This window comes from Balaenoptera borealis (assembly GCF_965194805.1).
Source record: "Balaenoptera borealis genome assembly, chromosome: 20".
Classification (NCBI taxonomy): Eukaryota; Metazoa; Chordata; class Mammalia; order Artiodactyla; family Balaenopteridae; genus Balaenoptera; species Balaenoptera borealis.
Window position 1 is genome coordinate 39,710,525 of NC_138879.1, and position 17,588 is coordinate 39,728,112.

The 17,588-nt window shown below is 42.7% G+C and overlaps 2 protein-coding genes across 9 annotated transcripts in view; one reads left to right on the forward strand and one right to left on the reverse strand.

Moving 5' to 3' along the window:
• ACACA (acetyl-CoA carboxylase alpha) overlaps positions 1–11,132 on the reverse strand; it is a 203,418-nt gene extending 192,286 nt beyond the window's left edge. The window contains exon 1 of one of the 2 annotated variants that reach the window (XM_082373891.1): positions 10,621–11,132. In XM_082373891.1, the coding sequence (XP_082230017.1) occupies positions 10,621–10,658 (38 nt within the window). In that variant the 5' untranslated portion in view covers positions 10,659–11,132. The remainder of the gene's footprint in view (positions 1–10,620) is intronic. The other variant, XM_082373890.1, reaches the window with a different exon arrangement.
• A 76-nt stretch (positions 11,133–11,208) lies between these two features.
• The window catches only part of TADA2A (transcriptional adaptor 2A), a 45,223-nt gene continuing 38,843 nt past the window's right edge, over positions 11,209–17,588 (forward strand). For 4 of the 7 annotated variants that reach the window (XM_082373982.1, XM_082373981.1, XM_082373984.1 and 1 more), the window contains exon 1: positions 12,947–13,074. Coding sequence is in view for 3 of the 7 variants with exons in the window: in XM_082373979.1 (XP_082230105.1) it covers positions 13,050–13,074 (25 nt within the window). In the remaining 4 variants the exon portion in view is untranslated. Of the gene's footprint in view, positions 11,330–12,946; positions 13,075–17,588 lie in introns of those variants that run through there. The other 3 variants (XM_082373979.1, XM_082373983.1, XM_082373980.1) reach the window with 1 other exon arrangement.

The following is a 17,588-nucleotide window of genomic DNA, read 5'->3' on the forward strand; positions in this document are numbered from 1 at the left end:
GTATTAAAGAATATTCTACTTGTTTTACCATTATAAATTGTCTTATTTGAGAAATTTTCTAAACATGTTAAGAAAAAAACTGTCAATATATCAATAGTTTCAATGTTAAGCTAATTGAGTATTACCTAACAACGAATTTTTGCAACAACTAATCTTTTTTTTTAATTATTTATTTATTTATATTTTATTTTCAGCTGCATTGGGTCTTCATTGCGGTGCACAGGCTTCTCACCGTGGTGGCTTCTCTTGTTGCAAAGCATGGGCTCTAGGCACACGAGATCACTAGTTGTGGCTCGTGGGCTCTAGAGCGCAGGCTCGGTAGCTGTGGCACACGGGCTTAGTTGCTCCGCGGCATGTGGGATCTTCCCAGACCAGGGCTTGAACCCATGTTTCCTGCATTGGCAGGCGGATTCTTAACCACTGCGCCACCAGGGAAGTCCCCAACTAATCTTACAAATTCAAAATTACTACTCAAACCTGTGTTCTAAAAACTGCATTTTGGAAATGTTTTTATTATGATGGTGGCATGAAACAGCTGACCTTAAAACAGAGCTTCAGTGAAAAAGGGACTGGCATGAGGGATACAAAGGGTGTTGTCCTGATTCTTTTCATGCGTCTGAAACCATTCCATTTCATTTTGGTGAAATGTGCCTGTTCCTAAGTAATTGTTTTCTTAATTCTCTGGTAACAACAACAACATATACAAATCATATCCTCTTTTCTTTCACTTTAAGTACTGTCCAAAAAAGGTACAACATCTAGCCTTAAGCCCTGATTTGATATTCAAGCTGACCCTAGAAGAGATGGAACCAAGCATGGATGATGATAGTTTTCAAGGAAGCCCTAGAGATCCTCTAGGTGTCCTAAAGTTCCACAGAGCACGCTTTGAAAATATGCTAGGCGGAGAGGAAAGACCACTGAGGCTGGCATTTGAATAAATAAGTATCACCCTCCACTGATTCACAGCATCGCCTCCAGTTTATCCTGCCATCTGTGGCTCAGTCTAACCATGAAATAGGGGGAAAAAACCCCGCTCCTTCTCAAGACCACTAGGGAGGATGATTAAAAACATTCCATACTTAAAGCTCTTGGTCTAGGACTGGTACCTACATTCATCCCCACCTTCTCAGGCTTTATCCACCAGAGAATGTCCTTTCCTTTAATCCAGAAACAGGAGATAAAACCTGTGGCAGAGTCTACACTCACTAGCTCTACTGCAAGAATATAATTTGGGTAACCATGTACAGTGACTTTTCTTTATAGAGATTCACCGATGGAATGGAAATTGTTTATTTTGCTTTGGGGACTTGTTTCCCCAGCCAAAGCGAGGTGCCTTTGAGGATTTTCTGACTCCCTAATCAGTTAACAATTTTGAATACCGTATTCTCTTACCAGTGGAGATCTTTGAAAACTAAAAGATAAGAGAGAGCGCGGAAGGGAAGGGAGAACTCCCACGTGGACCTTGGGAAGTGACCTTTATTGTTTTTTTCCCTACAGGCATCCTCTTTATTTATTTATTCATTCATCTTTATTGGAGTATAAATGCTTTACAATGTTGTTAGTTTCTGCTGTACAACAAAGTGAATCAGCTACATGTATACATATATCCCCATACCTCCTCCCTCTTGTGTCTCCCTCCCACCCTCCCTATCCCACCCCTCTAGGTGGTCACAAAGCACCGAGCTGATCTCCCTGTGCTATGCGGCTGCTTCCCACTAGTCATCCACTTTACATTTGGTAGTGTATATATGACAATGCTACTCTCTCACTTTGTCCCAGCTTGCCCTGCCCTGTGTCCTCAAGTCTGTTCTCTGCAGATCACTTCACAGCAGGGCACAATATTCCCTGTCACCACTATAGACTGAGCTATAGACTCAACTTGATAAAACGCCATTTCTATGGGGAGCCAATTATTCCTTTGGGAAGTGACTAGTCAGCAAGGTTTTTAACTGTAAATTCTTTCTCATTAAGTTACCACACCTTGTTTTTCTGATTATTAAAGTACATCCTCATTATCAAAATGTTTAGAAAATACTGGAAAGTAAAAAGAATAAAAGAAAAAAATTATAGCTAATCCTTCTTCCCAGAGATAACCACTATTAACACTTTGATGTATCTCTTTACAGATTATAAATATATACACATATACATTAAAAAGATACATATGTTACACAAACACCACCATACTCTTCATACCATTTTAAACCTGTCTCCCTCTTTTGGCTAATATATTACGACCATATTTCCAGTTAGCACAAGTATGAAGTTGTGTTTTTTTCAAGTCTTAGGCTGGAGAGGACTGAAAGTCATTCTACCTTTTTTAAGAGTCTGAGTCACCCCAATACTTTTTGATAGGCCCAAAGATTAAAGGAGGTAGTTGCTTAAGGCAGAGAAAGCACATTCACAGACACCTGCAATTTAAACTTCTGATGGTATTGCAAAATGACATTCAGTAAATAGTTGTATTTGTGCATGTGTTAAATGCATGACTTTATTCAAAGGAAGCACTTAAATTACACAATTTTATACTTCTGTTTTGCCATTTCTTCATTTTTTAAGATCTACCTGTGATTTCAACAATCAAAGTGACCGGGCTTCCCTGGTGGCGCAGTGGTTAGGAATCCACCTGCCAATGCAGGGGACACGGGTTCGAGCCCTGGTCTAGGAAGATCCCACATGCCGTGGAGCAACTAAGCCCGCGAGCCACAACTACTGAGCCCACATGCCACAACTACTGAGCCCGCGTGCCTAGAGCCCATGCTCCGCAACAAGAGAAGCACCGCAGTGAGAAGCCCGCGCACCGCAATGAAGAGTAGCCCCCGCTCGCCACAACTAGAGAAAGCCCGCACGCAGCAACGAAGACCCAACACGGCCAAAAATAAATAAATAGAATTAAAAAAAAAAAAATCAAAGTGACCTAGGCCTCTCTGGGTCTCTGACAGGCCTGAGCAGGCTGCTAGCATCCCTCTTTCTCTGCACACCCAGGCTAGTGCAAGGGGTTACTAACCAGAGAGGGACCTAAGGTGGTTCTAGCCCTACACGTTTTTCTCCCCACCCCTCCCTCCCTCCCTCTTATTTTGGAGACTCTTTAAGCACAGTCCAGTAGATTCTGACCTAGAGCACTTTTTCTACATTATGTCCCAAACTAGCCGTCTTCCAAGGAAGAGTTGCTATGTGTACTTCGGACTAGCAGTCAGGAGCCCTCCTTTGTTTTGCCCTGTTCAGGCTGATGGTCTTATGGGCCTTCCTCCCCTTACACCCTGATCCTCCCCTCCTGCCTCCACTCTTCCCCTGCATTCTCAGAAAGGATTCCTTTCCCAGAGTTGACACCTGGCCCTCATGCTGCCTCAAGTTGCTCCTTTTATGTATACTTCCTAGTTCTTCTGCTTGAAGCCTGTCCCGTCTGTGTTAACTTTTATTTCTCTACATTACTTTGTATTCAACAGAGCACCATGCTCATAGTAGACATTCAAAGAAATTACTGATGATGTCACACCACTAAATGGATAGCTGAGGGTAGCATAACTGACTTTCTAGAAGAAAATGAGGTAACCTTTACTTTTACATCAAAGTTGCTATTGGTTACCGGGGGCATGCAAACCAATGAGGGCCCAACCTGCAACTGTTGGTAACACTTGAATTCATCTCTCTAGACGTATATTCTTTTCTCTCATGTTTCTTTGTCGCTTCATCTTTCTCTTCCTGCTCCTTATTCCAATGCTTTTCTTTTTCCAACACTTTTTTCCTTTCCTTCTTTTTCTTTCCCTTTTTCACTGACCCGACTTGCCAGTGATCCAATACAAAAAATTTCTCTTAATCTGCACTCCTTGAATCCATGTCTATAGGACATAAATTTCAATCTCCAGAAGGCTTTTCACAGGCTGACCCTCCTTTACTTGGTGCACCTCGGTCTGTAGTACAAAAACTTTCACCAGACTCTTATGAATTTGCGCCACCCAGTGGCTAAAGTTGCTGAAGTCATCCTCTGAAAAAAGCAGTGCATATAAATAATTAAATATAAACAAATGTGAAGCCTGTAATACTGCCCCAAAGGAAAAAAAATAATTCATAGCAGCCAAATTTTGTCCTATTTTAAAGTCTATTTTCTAATACTTGAAATAGGGTGGCAAAGAACATGTTTAGGGGTACACTGTCATGGTCTCCACAGAATAAGATGATGCCCACAAGATTCGACAAGGATTTATTCAGGTCACTTCTGCTCCCTAATGTACTGGAAAAGAAGAATAAACAGCACAGGTTATAGGGTAAAGTCTTGATTGCTCTCTTGAGGAATCAAACATCCAACGTGAGAGACACTATTTTGAAGACTTATAAACCATACATGCGATAATACCAGCAGTTTAATTTATTTCTTCTACAATGAACTTTTTTGGACATGTCTATGTCTAGGACATATGCCAAGGAGTAGCATTCATGGGTTGGAGGGTACATACACCATCAACTTTGCTAGACTGCATAGAGTCCTCCAAACTGGTTGTCGCAAATACATTCTCACCAGCAGTAAAGAGAGTCCCTGTAGTTCCACCTCCTCCCTAACTTGGAAATCTCAGACTTTAAAATTTTTGCCAGTCTGATGGCTATGAAGCAGTACGTCATTGTTGTTCCTATGTGCATTTTCCTGCTTAATGGTGAGGTTGAGCATCTTTCTATATATTTATTTGCCTTCAGGTTTTCTCTTGCTTGCTTATAACCGCTCCCTTTTTTTCTATTGTGTTGTTAGCCTTTTTTATTGAGTTGTAGAAGTCCTGTATTCCTGGTGACATTCCTGAATACTAATCCTCTGTCTTTGACACATTTACAATCAGAAGTATATTTCTCACATAAAACGTATTCCTCAAAGCTGATTTACACATAAACACCTGCCAGGCTCTGAAGCTCTGGGAGTGCCTTTTGGCTCCAAGATTCTGTTTTTATTTTGACTTCTATGGCTAAAAAGCTATTGGACTTATGTTTCAAAGTCCCAGGAAACTGAACATATTCCTTAGAAGGACTTCAAGGACTCCCACCTTGAAGGACTCTGCTTTGTCAACACATACGTGACAAAATAAGGTAGCTGGGTTTTCAGCCTGTTCCAACCCTATTCAATTCTTTATGGCAGGAAGAGAAATGAGCAGCTCTCAAAAAACTGCTAGTATCTGTTATTGTCTTATTCTGAAATTAAACCAGCGAAGTAATGCACAGGTTCAATTTCAGAGTGATTTATTCAGATATTGCTTTCCTAAGCATTTATAATGACTCCATGGTGTTGAAAAGAAGTGCAACCTGTAGCAATATCTAAACTCCTGGGCCTATTTTCCAGCTCTCCAGAGTAAGCCATAAAGTACCTTTGCCTAACATATTTATTTGTCTAAGCACAGGGAAGATGAACTTTGGCAGAATAGACAGCCCATGTGCCAGAGCAGCATCGCATTAGAGATTTCTGTCTGGCCTCCTCTCCTTTCTGCTGTGGTATCATTGTTTACCCTTTTAGCTCCCTCCTTCCCATCTAAAGGAAATCATCTGATTCCCATATCTATACTTTCCATGAAATCCTTTCACTCCAACATACTTGTTCTTCCTGGTGGATTAATTTTAAGCCTTTTATCTCTAACTGTAGATAATAATAAGAGCTAACACATAAAGCACATCTACCATGTACAATAATAAAAGTTTTGTCTCCTGCTAAAGTAACTCTGGGAAACAGGTAGGCCAGGGAGCATCTCACGGGTCTGAACTACCACAGCCCCTGAATCTGTCTTGCACAGTAGCCTTGCACAGTAGAGCCTTGCACAGTAGCTGTTTTTAGTGCCAAGTTGGGAGACAACACTGCTGTGTCATTTTGAAGAGTGTGCTCATGTGTGTGTGAGCGCATGATTAAATAGTAAAGGGCTTCAGAGAAAACTGCTGTCCTTGGCATGATTATAGATTCCAGAAAATTAGTAAAGTGAGTAAACACTAAAAAATGTGTTTGGCTGTGTAAAAATAACCAGTTAACAGCCATTTATGTAAACAGCTTAACATTTAAGGCCTGATTATCATGCAGCACAATAACAATTACATATATCATTAAATATGCATCAGATTAACCTTGTAAGTTTTATTTGATTACAATAGCACTCTGTAGAACAGTCTTACAGTTAATTGCTCATAATGCATAAGTCTGTTCACTATTTACATCAATTAAATGAGACAGCGCTCCTGAGCGTGTCCTGCATTTATTTGACGTAAGCCTGGATTATTCATCCTTGATTGCAACTATGCATTTGCCCTATGACCTGTGAGATAATGTACACTCTCTTTAGTTTTTTATAGTGAGGAAGGTGCTAAAGAAGCAGGTAGCAAAAGAAAATTCTGTTTAATTTGGTGTTTTGGAAGCCTACAGGTTTCCAGTAGGTAGTTCTTGGTTAAAATAATGAAAATATTCCAATGCTGAGCACTGGCCAACCTAGCCTAGAACACTTCTAAGCAAGCCCCAAGGTCATACTGTGAAGCACTTCTAGAATTAAAATTAAAACTACATTATAATTTATTTGACTCCCACCATGAACTAGGTACTACACATACATCATCATATCCTTATAAAGCTCTTATAAATTAGGTATTATTGTTTTCATTTTACGTATGAGGAGAAAAGAGACACAGAAAGATAATAGTTTGCTAAATTCTTGAAGGTAGTTAGGATTCAAATTCGGGAAAGGCTTCAAAGTACATACTTTTTCAATTATATTAAACTGGGCCAGGTTTCTTACAATTCATATTTCAAACACTTACTAGGCACTTGTTGGTTGCAAAAGAGTATAGACTGCCTGTCATCAAATGATGCAAAATACTTTAGGAGCCTGTTTTGAAGGTCAAAAGGTGGAGGCCTCGTTCATCCGGCTGAAAGGCATGCGGCATTTAAAATTTTCCTGATAAACAGGAGTCACTCAGCAACAACACATTCCTGGTTCACCTCACTCTTAGATTCTACCCCAAGCCTGCTGTTTCAACAGAAAGACATCCTGCGCTTTGTGGAGATCAAAAAGAAGTCAGTGAGGGAATTCTCTGGCAGTCCAGTGGTTAGGACTCAGCACTCTCACTGCCGGGGCCCGGGTTCGATCCCCGGTCGGGGAACTAAGATCCCACAAGCCGCGCGGTGCGGCCAAAAAGAGAAAAGTCAGTAAGGTGAGGAAGAGGCAGAGGAGATGGGTAGCAAAGGGCTGGATTCATGAAAATTTGGCATAATGGCCATGGCATTATGAAAATCCTAATACTTGCTAACTTTTCACTTTGAATAGCCAGAGGGAGTTTATTAGTTACATTTGGACAGACCTGATTTTAATTCTGGCTGTACTACCTAGTAACTGAATGACTTAGGGCAAGTGGTTTTACCTCTCGGAGCCTCGTTTTTCCTTATCTGTAAAATGGGATGCAGTAAGGTCCTTTAGCAGAATTTTTCCCCCTCTTGTTCATCTTTGAGATGTTTAGGGCCCTCTTACTTATGCAGAAGCACTCCAGTCAAGCCACTGTGTGGAGAAATAGCTATATGTAGACCTTACATTTCTTTAAGTAGCTTAGCAAGAGTACTTCAACCCTTCCTCTGCAGACTGGTCATGGTTGAGGTTGATCAAGTTAAAAGAGCAATCTAGGAAACTTCTGGAAAGAAAAGAATTGATTTCCTATCTCCTTTGACTAGGGTGGCCACAAAAGGAGAAAGATATGGAGGGGGGGGGAGTGAATGGGGACAAGAGGATGGCAATGTTTCTGAATGCAAGAGACAGCAACAGAGGCTGAGGAGGCTGGAACCAGTCCTGAGCTGGGCCATGGTGGACCCTGGGCTTCTGTGAAAGTGCCTTAGTGTGTGAACTCAAGGGGCTGAGCCCTAAGAGCTGCAATCCTTGAGGCTCAGGCCTTTTGTGGCATGAAGCCCTCTCTACTGAGTGCATCACAGGAAACTCCTTGCCTTTAAGAGACCCTGTAATTGGCAAAGCAAAGGGCTCTGCTCCCAGACATAAATCTCTGGCTAATTTACATTGACTGGGGTTACCTTAGAGTTTAAAGGGGAGGAAGTTGAAACCTAGAAGGCATGGCTAGACTTTTAGACTTTTTGTTTTTATCTATTTGTATACCAAGGGGCTTCCCTGGTGGCGCAGTGGTTAAGAATCCGCCTGCCAATGCAGGGGACATGGGTTCGATTCCCCGGTCCGGGAAGATCCCACATGTCGCGGAGCAACTAAGCCCGTGCGCCACAACTACTGAGCCTGCACTCTAGAGCCCGCGAGCCACAACTACTGAGCCCATGTGCCACAACTACTGAAGCCCACATGCCTAGAGCCCGTGCTCTGCAACAAGATAAGCCACTGCAATGAGAAGCTCGCACACCAAAAGGAAGAGTAGCCTCCGCTCGCCGCAACTAGAGAAAGCCCGCGCTCAGCAACGAAGACCCAACGCAGCCAAAAATAAATAAATAAATTTTAAAAACAAATTAATTTAAAAAAATTTTTTAAATGTAAAAATATTTGTATACCAAACTACAAAGAACCACTTCAGATACAGGAAAAATAAATATTAGACGAGGTAAAGTTTATAAAGTCTTTCAGTACTCAGGACATAGTAAGTAACTAGAAATGGCAGATAGTCATTTCCACTGGGAGGAAGGCTCAGAAACTGCACTTCTGGTTCTAACCACAGCAGCTAAGCAGCTGAAGGGGAGCCTGTGGGGATATTTGGACACAATCAATGGCAGCCACATTATAGAGCCTGGACATCTTCTCTTTTCCTTGCCTGAGTGACTTCATCCATACCTTTGCCTTTACCTGCTCATTTTGCAAATATCTGTCCAGGATGCACTTCTGGGCACTGAGGTTACAAAGAAGACACACATCCAAAGAAACAATTCTAATATGGTTATAACATTTTAGCCCTGACCTCTCCTCTCCTCTGAGCTCTAAATTCATTTATGTCATTTCCACTCAGATTGCAAAACAGGTATCTGAGACAGACCTTTAATTTCTCCTCCAGATTTGCCTGATGCCACCACATTGCTGAAGGCAAAAACCCAGAAAAGCACTGCCTAATCACTGTTACCCTTACCCTCACTGTGCATTTTCATTTCTCCACATCTTTCTTAAGCACAATGAATGACTAAATTGGGGCTTAGAATTCTAATGAGGGCCTAACATCAATTGAAGAGGAAGGGAAATTTCCAGGTGCTTGAATGCTGTGTTTTTAATGAATAGATCCCAGTATTATGTGGGACTGTTTTTCCACAACAGTACAACACTGATGACTCATGTTCAGTTTGTTGACAATCGTGACGTCCAGATCTGGATATACGCCCTAGCCAGACTCAAAAACTTTCAGTTTAGATGAGAAAGACATGAAAATAAGTCCTAAAGGTTTGACCCCATTTTCTGTTTGTGGAGGTGAAGGTATTGTACAGGTGTAGCTGAAACATCAATGTTCATAAACTACCTGTTGAACAACTGCTGGACGATTAATGATTTAAAGGGCAATTTTTATGTTTCTACTATCTATTCTCCACACAACTGCCAGAGTGATCCTTTTAAAACAAATCTGATTATTCCTTTGCTCTCAACCCTTCCATGGTATTCTATCACATTCTAATAAAATCTAAAGTCCCACATGGCTTACCAGATACACAATCTGGCTTCTGCCTGTTACCCAACTTATTGCTTTAATTTGCTGTGCTACAGCCTCACTGCTCTCCTTGCTTCTTCTCCAACATGCCAAGCAGTCGGGCTATTTTAATTGCCATTTCTTTTCTCCTGGAACAGTTTCTCTCTAGAAATCCACACAGCTGCCTCTCTCATTTAATGATTAGATTTCTGCTTACAATTAAGAGGACATCCTTGTCTACCCCATCTAATAAAGCATCCCCTTTCTCCTAATTTTTTTTAAAACTTGCCACATTACTGGGCATTAGCTATTATTTAGTAATATATTATGTGTATTGCTTAATGTCAATCTGCTCCCTTATTATGAGACAGAAACTTTGTTTTATTCACAGCTGAATTCCCAGCACCTAGAACACTCTTCTCATCAAATATTTGATAAATGAACAGATTTTCAGAATACATCAAATGTAAAACTCCTCTAAATTTATTGACATGAAGCATAGAAAAATATCTAGAAGAATGTATAGCAAAATGTTAATTATCATGGTGGGAGCTGTTTTTCACATTATTTTTGCTCATGCAAATATGCTGACTTTTTTTTTTTTTTAGTATGAACTTGTATGACTCAGATACTAAAAAATGAGTAAAGAGGCCACACATGCATAAAGTGTAAATGAATTCTATAAGAGGTTGGGCAAATTTATGAAAGAAAGACTTCTAAATAGATGTATTAGCATGATGGTTAAGCTAAACTACTGTTTGAATCCCCTTCCCCAACACGGTCTAGCAGTGTGATCCCAAGTTGTTCACAAGGCAGAGTCTAAAGGTTTTCACCTGGAAAATGGGGACGATAATAATTAGTGTCTACCCCATAAGGTTGTTTTTGAAGATGAAACGGGACCATGTATGTAACCTCCTTCGTACAATGCCTGGCATGCAGAAAATACTCGACAAACGGCAGCTATTATAATAATTAGTAGTAACAAGAGATGTTGGGACATACCTAGCCCTCAAGATTGACATCAGAGTGGACCACCACATCCTCTCATCATTGCGCCTCAATCTGGGCCCCTGAAGCCCAAAGAGGGGATGGTTCTCTCCAAAGAAGGTAATTTCGACGTTCCAGAAGCATCTGAATCAAACGTACCCTGTGAACCCTTAAACCATTCAGGCAGCCTGGTTAATCCATGAGCAGCACTGCAGGACCCGGCTTCGAGAGGCGACCACCGCTCGCCGTCCTTGGGCCCAGTCCCTTAGCCTCGATTTTGTTCGAGGCTGCAACAGAGGTGAGGGGCGGGAATGTCAGAAAACACAAAAGCGGGGCAGTACCGGCCCGCTCCAGCTCACCGCACTCTGGAGCGGTTCAAACGGCACCACGAACCGGCAAGCCTGCGGCAACCAGCAACGCGCCCCCAGGGAAAAATGATTACTGGTCCGACTCAAAACTCAGACAAGCTGCTCAAAGGCCCAACCTCCAAGACCTCCGCCAGAAGCCAGACGCTAGAGCGCTGCTATGGCCGGGTCGGGGACCGAGGGAGGGGCGGCCGCGGATGCGCGGCACGCGGCGAGGCCGCGACGGCCGGGGCGGGGACTGGGCGGAGGCGGCGAGCGCGCGGCCCGCTCTCGCCTGCGCCGCGCGGGAGCGAGCACGCAAGCCTAGGGCGCGCGCGCAGCTGGCGTTTCCTCGGCGCGGAGGAGGGGAAGGAAATAAGGTGAGGCACGAGGCGCTGCAGGGCGGGCGGCGGCGGGGCGCGAGCCCCTGTCTCGGGACAAGGGCGAGGCGGGGATCGTGAGGTGCGGCGGGGTTGGGGGCGGACTGCGGGCCCCGGGGGCGTCGGCGGCGAGGGGGGCGAGGGGGGCGAGGGGGCGGGCGGGCGCGAGGCGCGGGCCACGCCGCGCAGTGGGGGAGGGCGGCGTGGGGCGGGCCTGAGCCCTGGGGCCCCGCCCCTTCGCGGTCTGACGCGCCCCGCCCCCTGGGCGGCCCCGCTGGGTCCCAGCCTGGGTATTCCTGTCTCTGCTGCAGGTGAACACGAAATCCCGCTCTTAGCAGACCCTGGTTGACGTTACCCCTTGTTTTCAAGTAGGCCTTCCAAGTAGATATTTCGGGTCTGTTTTAGAGGTGAGGTGGTCTGAGGCTCCAGTAGAATGACTTGCCCGAGATCACACGGTTAATAAGGAACGAAGTGAGGCTTCGAATCTTGTCCGCAAAACTCCCAAGCGTGTGCCTGTCCTCTGCACCACATCGAATGCTCTTCACGTTCCTTCCCTCCGCCTCCCAGTAACTTCTTGGAATTTGGCAAATGTTAATGTGGAACTAGCATCCATCCTTTCATGGATGTTAGCGTCAGAAATGTCTCTTGTGTGAAGAAAGAGGAAAAAAGAAGATTCCGCTTATTGCAATATTGCGCTTACAACGTGGAGTGTTTATGAGACTGTATACATCCTTTACTTGACCATCTCTACTAACCTCTGTTGAAGTGACGCTGCTGTTCACTAACTGTAAGACATTGTGGAAGTGACAGTCTTTCAGAGGTTCCTTTCCCTTCTTGAAAAAGCAGCATGCCTCAGAAGGTTGTAAGGATTCAGAGACAATCCACATACAGTGATACCACAGTACCTGGCATATGAGAAATATTCAGTAAATGGCCATTATTTCATTATTGAGTGCATAATACCCCTTACTAAGCACACTTTTCTTCAAACTCATTTTCCTGGGACCAGAGCAGAGGGATAACCACTCAAGTTCATCCTGGAAAAGACAAGTTCATTGACAGTTTTATGTGGGTGTCCCATACAGTTAATGATGAATTATTCCCCAAACAAAAACTATCAGGTGAAAGAAGTCACTGCAGGAGAACTAAAGATGAACTAACCTTTTTGTAGAATTAACATTTGTCCACTACATTTGTGTTTATTGAGTTCTTTCTTCTTGGCACTGTGCTTGGTACTTTAAGACATACAAATTTGTATTTGATGTAGTCCCTGCTTTCATTTATGAAAGGGCTAAGGAGAAAAGTGAGGCCGGGCAGAGAAAATCAGATGTTGTTTATTAGAGATACGTAGCCTTTGTAGAGGGCTTACTATGGGCCAGGCACTATGGTACATTATCTGTGTGGATTTTGATATTTAATCTTCGACAACTCTAGAAGGTGGATATGATTGTATCATATCCATTTTACAGAGAAGGGAACAAGCTTGTAGAGATAAACTAATTTGCTTAGCCTTACAAAGCTAGGATGTGGTACAGTTGAGTAAGTTGCATTATGTTCTCTTTATCTTGTCCCTTTACAGTATTTCCTCATCCACGTGCCACTTTTGTTTGTTTATAGGGGGGGTCGTCAGCTTTGGTGTCTGTGTTGGCCAGTTCTGAAATCTCCTTGAAGGAGCCCTACATTGAGGAAGATCAAAGCAGCAGTCTTTGCCAACTGGGGAATGGACCGTTTGAGTTCCTTTAGCAGTAAGTACCATGGGAACAAGTCCCAGGTGAATATTAATAGCAAACTGAAGTGGAAATTGATCAAAGAAGAAAAATAAACACTTTGAAGATGAAGCCACGTGAATCTGATCCTAAAGGAATGAGTATCAAATCAAAATAAAATCAACCACTACTACTGAACACATGATAGAAAACTGAACACATGACCACAAACACATGACACTCAAGGTCTTATAAGACAATTAAGCTCAGGTGGGCCGTGCATAATATGATTAACCCGTAGTTCGACTTAAAAAAGCAGTTGAATTTCTCTTTAGAATCAGTAACATATTTCAGGTGCCTTGGTAAGAAATAATGTCAGTGGTAGAATAAAGGAAATGCTCCTGCCCCTGCTTTTTTGGCACTTGTGTTCTAAGAGTAAATTATAGCACAGTAATAGTGCAGAGATTTATGGCGTACATGTGAAGTAAATCCAGGCAGCCACAACTATGGAGGAAAAAATACACTTTTTCTTTTCTTCTGAAGATAAGAGATTTGGCAGAAATAGAAATCCACTGTTAGATGTTAGTAGTGTCCCAATGAGAAGAATCAGAAAGTCACTTTTGGGGTGTATCCTCCTCAGCAGTTTCTTTCTTTCTTCCTCCCTCCCTCCCTCCCTTCCTTCCTTCCTTCCATTTACTTATTTTGCTTTTGGCTGCGCCAGGTCTTAGTTGCAGCACGCGGGACCTTTTAGTTGTGGGACGCAGACTCTTAGTTGTGGCATGCATGCGGACCAGGGATTGAACCCGGGCCCCCTGCATTGGGAGCGCCGAGTCTTACCCACTGGACCACCAGGGAAGTCCCTCAGCAGTTTCTTTTTTTTTTTTTTTTTTTTTTAATTAATTTCATCTGTTTCTTTTTTTTTTAATTATTTATTTATTTATTTATTTATTTATGGCTGTGTTGAGTCTTCGTTTCTGTGCGAGGGCTTTCTCTAGTTGCGGCAAGCGGGGGCCACTCTTCATCGCGGTGCGCGGGCCTCTCACTATCGCGGCCTCTCTTGTTGCGGAGCACAGGCTCCAGACGCGCAGGCTCAGTAATTGTGGCTCACGGGCCCAGTTGCTCCGCGGCATGTGGGATCTTCCCAGACCAGGGCTCGAACCCGTGTCCCCTGCATTGGCAGGCAGACTCTCAACCACTGCGCCACCAGGGAAGCCCCCCTCAGCAGTTTCTTAAAGGGGCTCTAATTTACTCTCTCATCAGACTCCCTATATATATTTAGGACAGAATGGAGTCTTCCAATACATCTAGTTCAGATCTTTCATTTTTCACGCAGAGAAAGAGCTTAAATGAATTGTCCCCATGCTGGGAGTATAAACTGAAACCACTCTCTTCCCCTTTTCAAAATAATTAAAAATTTAAAAAAAAAATTTTTTTTTAATATTTTTTTATTTTTTTAATGCTATTCTTGTCTGCTTACATTCTTTTTTTAATGTATGTATGTATGTATGGCTGTGTTGGGTCTTCGTTTCTGTGCGAGGGCTTTCTCTAGTTGCGGCAAGCAGGGGCCACTCTTCATCGCGGTGCGTGGGCCTCTCACTATCGCGGCCTCTCTTGTTGCGGAGCACAGGCTCCAGACGCGCAGGCTCAGTAGTTGTGGCTCACGGGCCGAGTTGCTCCGCGGCATGTGGGATCTTCCCAGACCAGGGATCGAACCTGTGTCCCCTGCATTGGCAGGTAGATTCTCAACCACTGCGCCACCAGGGAAGCCCATTTTTTAAATATTTTTAAGCTAAACTTAAAAAATTTTATTTGGAAATAATTTCAAACTTACAGGAAAGTTGGAAGAATAAGAATAGTACAAAGGGGCTTCCCTGGTGGCGCAGTGGTTGAGAGTCTGCCTGCTAATGCAGGGGACATGGGTTCGAGCCCTGGTCTGGGAAGATCCCACATGCCGCGGAGCAACTGGGCCCGTGAGCCACAACTGCTGAGCCTGTGCGTCTGGAGCCTGTGCTCCGCAACAAGAGAGGCCGCGATAGTGAGAGGCCCACGCACCGCGATGAAGAGTGGCCCCCACTTGCTGCAGCTAGAGGAAGCCCTCGCACAGAAACGAAGTCCCAACACAGCCCAAAAAATAAATAAATAATAATTAAAGGTGCTAAAAAATAAATAAATAAATGTATTAAAAAAAAAAAAAAAAGAATAGTACAAAGAATATCCATACACCTTTTGTAAACCTTTTACTCTATTTGCATAGTTCTCTATCTATAAATATACATATTTATTTATATATATATGTATTTATAAGTAGATATACATACCCCATATTTTTTTTTCAGAATCATTTGAGGCTTAGGGACATACATCATGGCCCCTAAGTACTTTAGTGTTTATTTCCTGAGACTAGGGCTATTCTCTTCTAACTTCAGTACATTCTAGCCTCAGTAGAGTTGCCAACTTTAGTAAGTATAACACTGATAAAATACTTTTATCTAACCTGCCGTCTGTATTCCAGTTTTGTCAGCTGACTCAATAATGTCCTTGACGATGTCTTTTTTCTTTCCCATACAGGATACAGTCAAGGGTCAGGTCTTGCATTAAGTTGCTGTGTCTCTTTAGCCTCCTTTAAACTGAAACATGTCCACAGCCTTTGTCTTTAGTGATTGACACTTTTGAAGAATACAGCCTGTTTCTCCCCTTTTTAAAACTAGAGGTGTCTCATTTGGGTTTGTCTGGTCTTGCTCTGTTCCTCATTAGCGATGTTAATTTTGAAAACCCAGTCAAGGTGTGCGTTTGAGTTCTTCACTGTTTAATGTCTATTTTTTCTCTTGCATCTAATAAGCAACCCATAAGGAGACAGTTCCAGGCCATAAAATATCCTGTTCCTCATCAGAAGTTCTCCCTAGTTAACATCCATTGATGATTTTTGCCTGATCCAGTCTTTACTACGATGGTCGCAAAATGATTTTTTCCCCCGCATCCAGCACTCTCTCCGTATTTACTAGTTAGCACTTAGCATTCTACTATAATCAAGAGACCTCCTGTTTCACTTATTTATTATAAGTATGCCCGCATGAATTCCTTTATTTTCAATGGTTTATAATTCATTATCATACTTACTTTGGTTCTCAGATTGTCCTAATTTGACCACTGTGAGCCCCTTCAAGCTGGCTCTTGCAACCTTGTGACATGCCCCTCCCCCCACCCCCATCGCTTTTTTGAGCATCTCCTTACTTTCTGGCATGGCTGCATGTTCGAGGTGCATCTTCTACCTCCCATGCCCCAGCCCTAGAATCAGCCACTTCTCTGAGGAGCCCTTGGTCCTTTTAGAAAGGAATGACATTAGAGACCAAGATATGGCCATTGCTTATTGCTACTAGAGTATCTTGGCATCTGGGCCTTTTTGGCCCACAGCGCTGGGAAATACATGGTAGGTATACGCTACGTACATATATACCAGTATATGTACATAGTCGCATATACATGCATATATCCATAGATGCACTTTCTTAGAAATCGTGAGTTCACACTGATAACCTCCAGTTCACCTTCCTAGGCTGTTTTCTTGTCCCCCCACCGCCACCACATTCCTTGTTTGTGTGTCCTTTCCTCAGTGAAAACCCTGGCTCCCAGCATTAGCATGATTATTCATTTGCTCAGTCTTAATACATCCAGAATTATTTCAGAATTGCTCTGTGCATACCACTACATAACACAGACCCACTTCAACAAGTTCAGGATTTGTTTGCAATTCTCTGCATCACCCAAGACTGAAGGTCTGTTGTTAAATGTTCATAAGTTACTTGGATTGGTTCTTTTTTTCCCCTTCCTCATTGTGGCTGTGGTATTCCTTTGAAATACTTTTGGGTTCATCTGTTCGTTCTGCTTTCAGTTTTCCCTTCCCATATTTAGTGGTTTAATTTTCTAATTTGTAGAACATAAGTATGCTTCCAAAAGTCAAAGCTATGCAAAAAGGTATATTTGGAGAATTGTTGCTCCTTCCTAGGTCTCTTCCACTCCGTTCCGTTCCCCCTCCTCCAACCCTTCGTAGGTGTCCAGCTTCATTGTTTTCTAGTTTATCTGTCCTTTATTTCTTTTTGCAAAGACAAACAGACGTGTATATGCTTTTGCTTTTGTTTTCCCTAATTTTTTCCTGAAAAGGTAGCATACTATGTATGCTCTTTTGCACCTTGTTTTTTTCACTTAATAGTATCTCCTGGAAATACAATGCTACTTTATAGAGATTGTTATTTTTTTATAGTTGCATAGTACTCCATTATGTGAATGTACCATAGTTTGTTCAACTACTGTCCAGTGCTTGGACATCAAAGTAGTATTTTGCAGTTATAAACAATGTTCTGATGCATAACCTTATATTGTTGGAGGTGTATATTCAGGGTAAATTCCTAGAAGTGGGATTTCTAGGTCCAAAGATAAATGGATGCATTTATTTAGATACTGCTAAATTCCCTTCTATAGAAGTTGTGCCATTTTGCATTCCCACCAGCAATATATGAGGATGCCTATTTCCCCACAGTCTTCTTAAGAAAGTATAT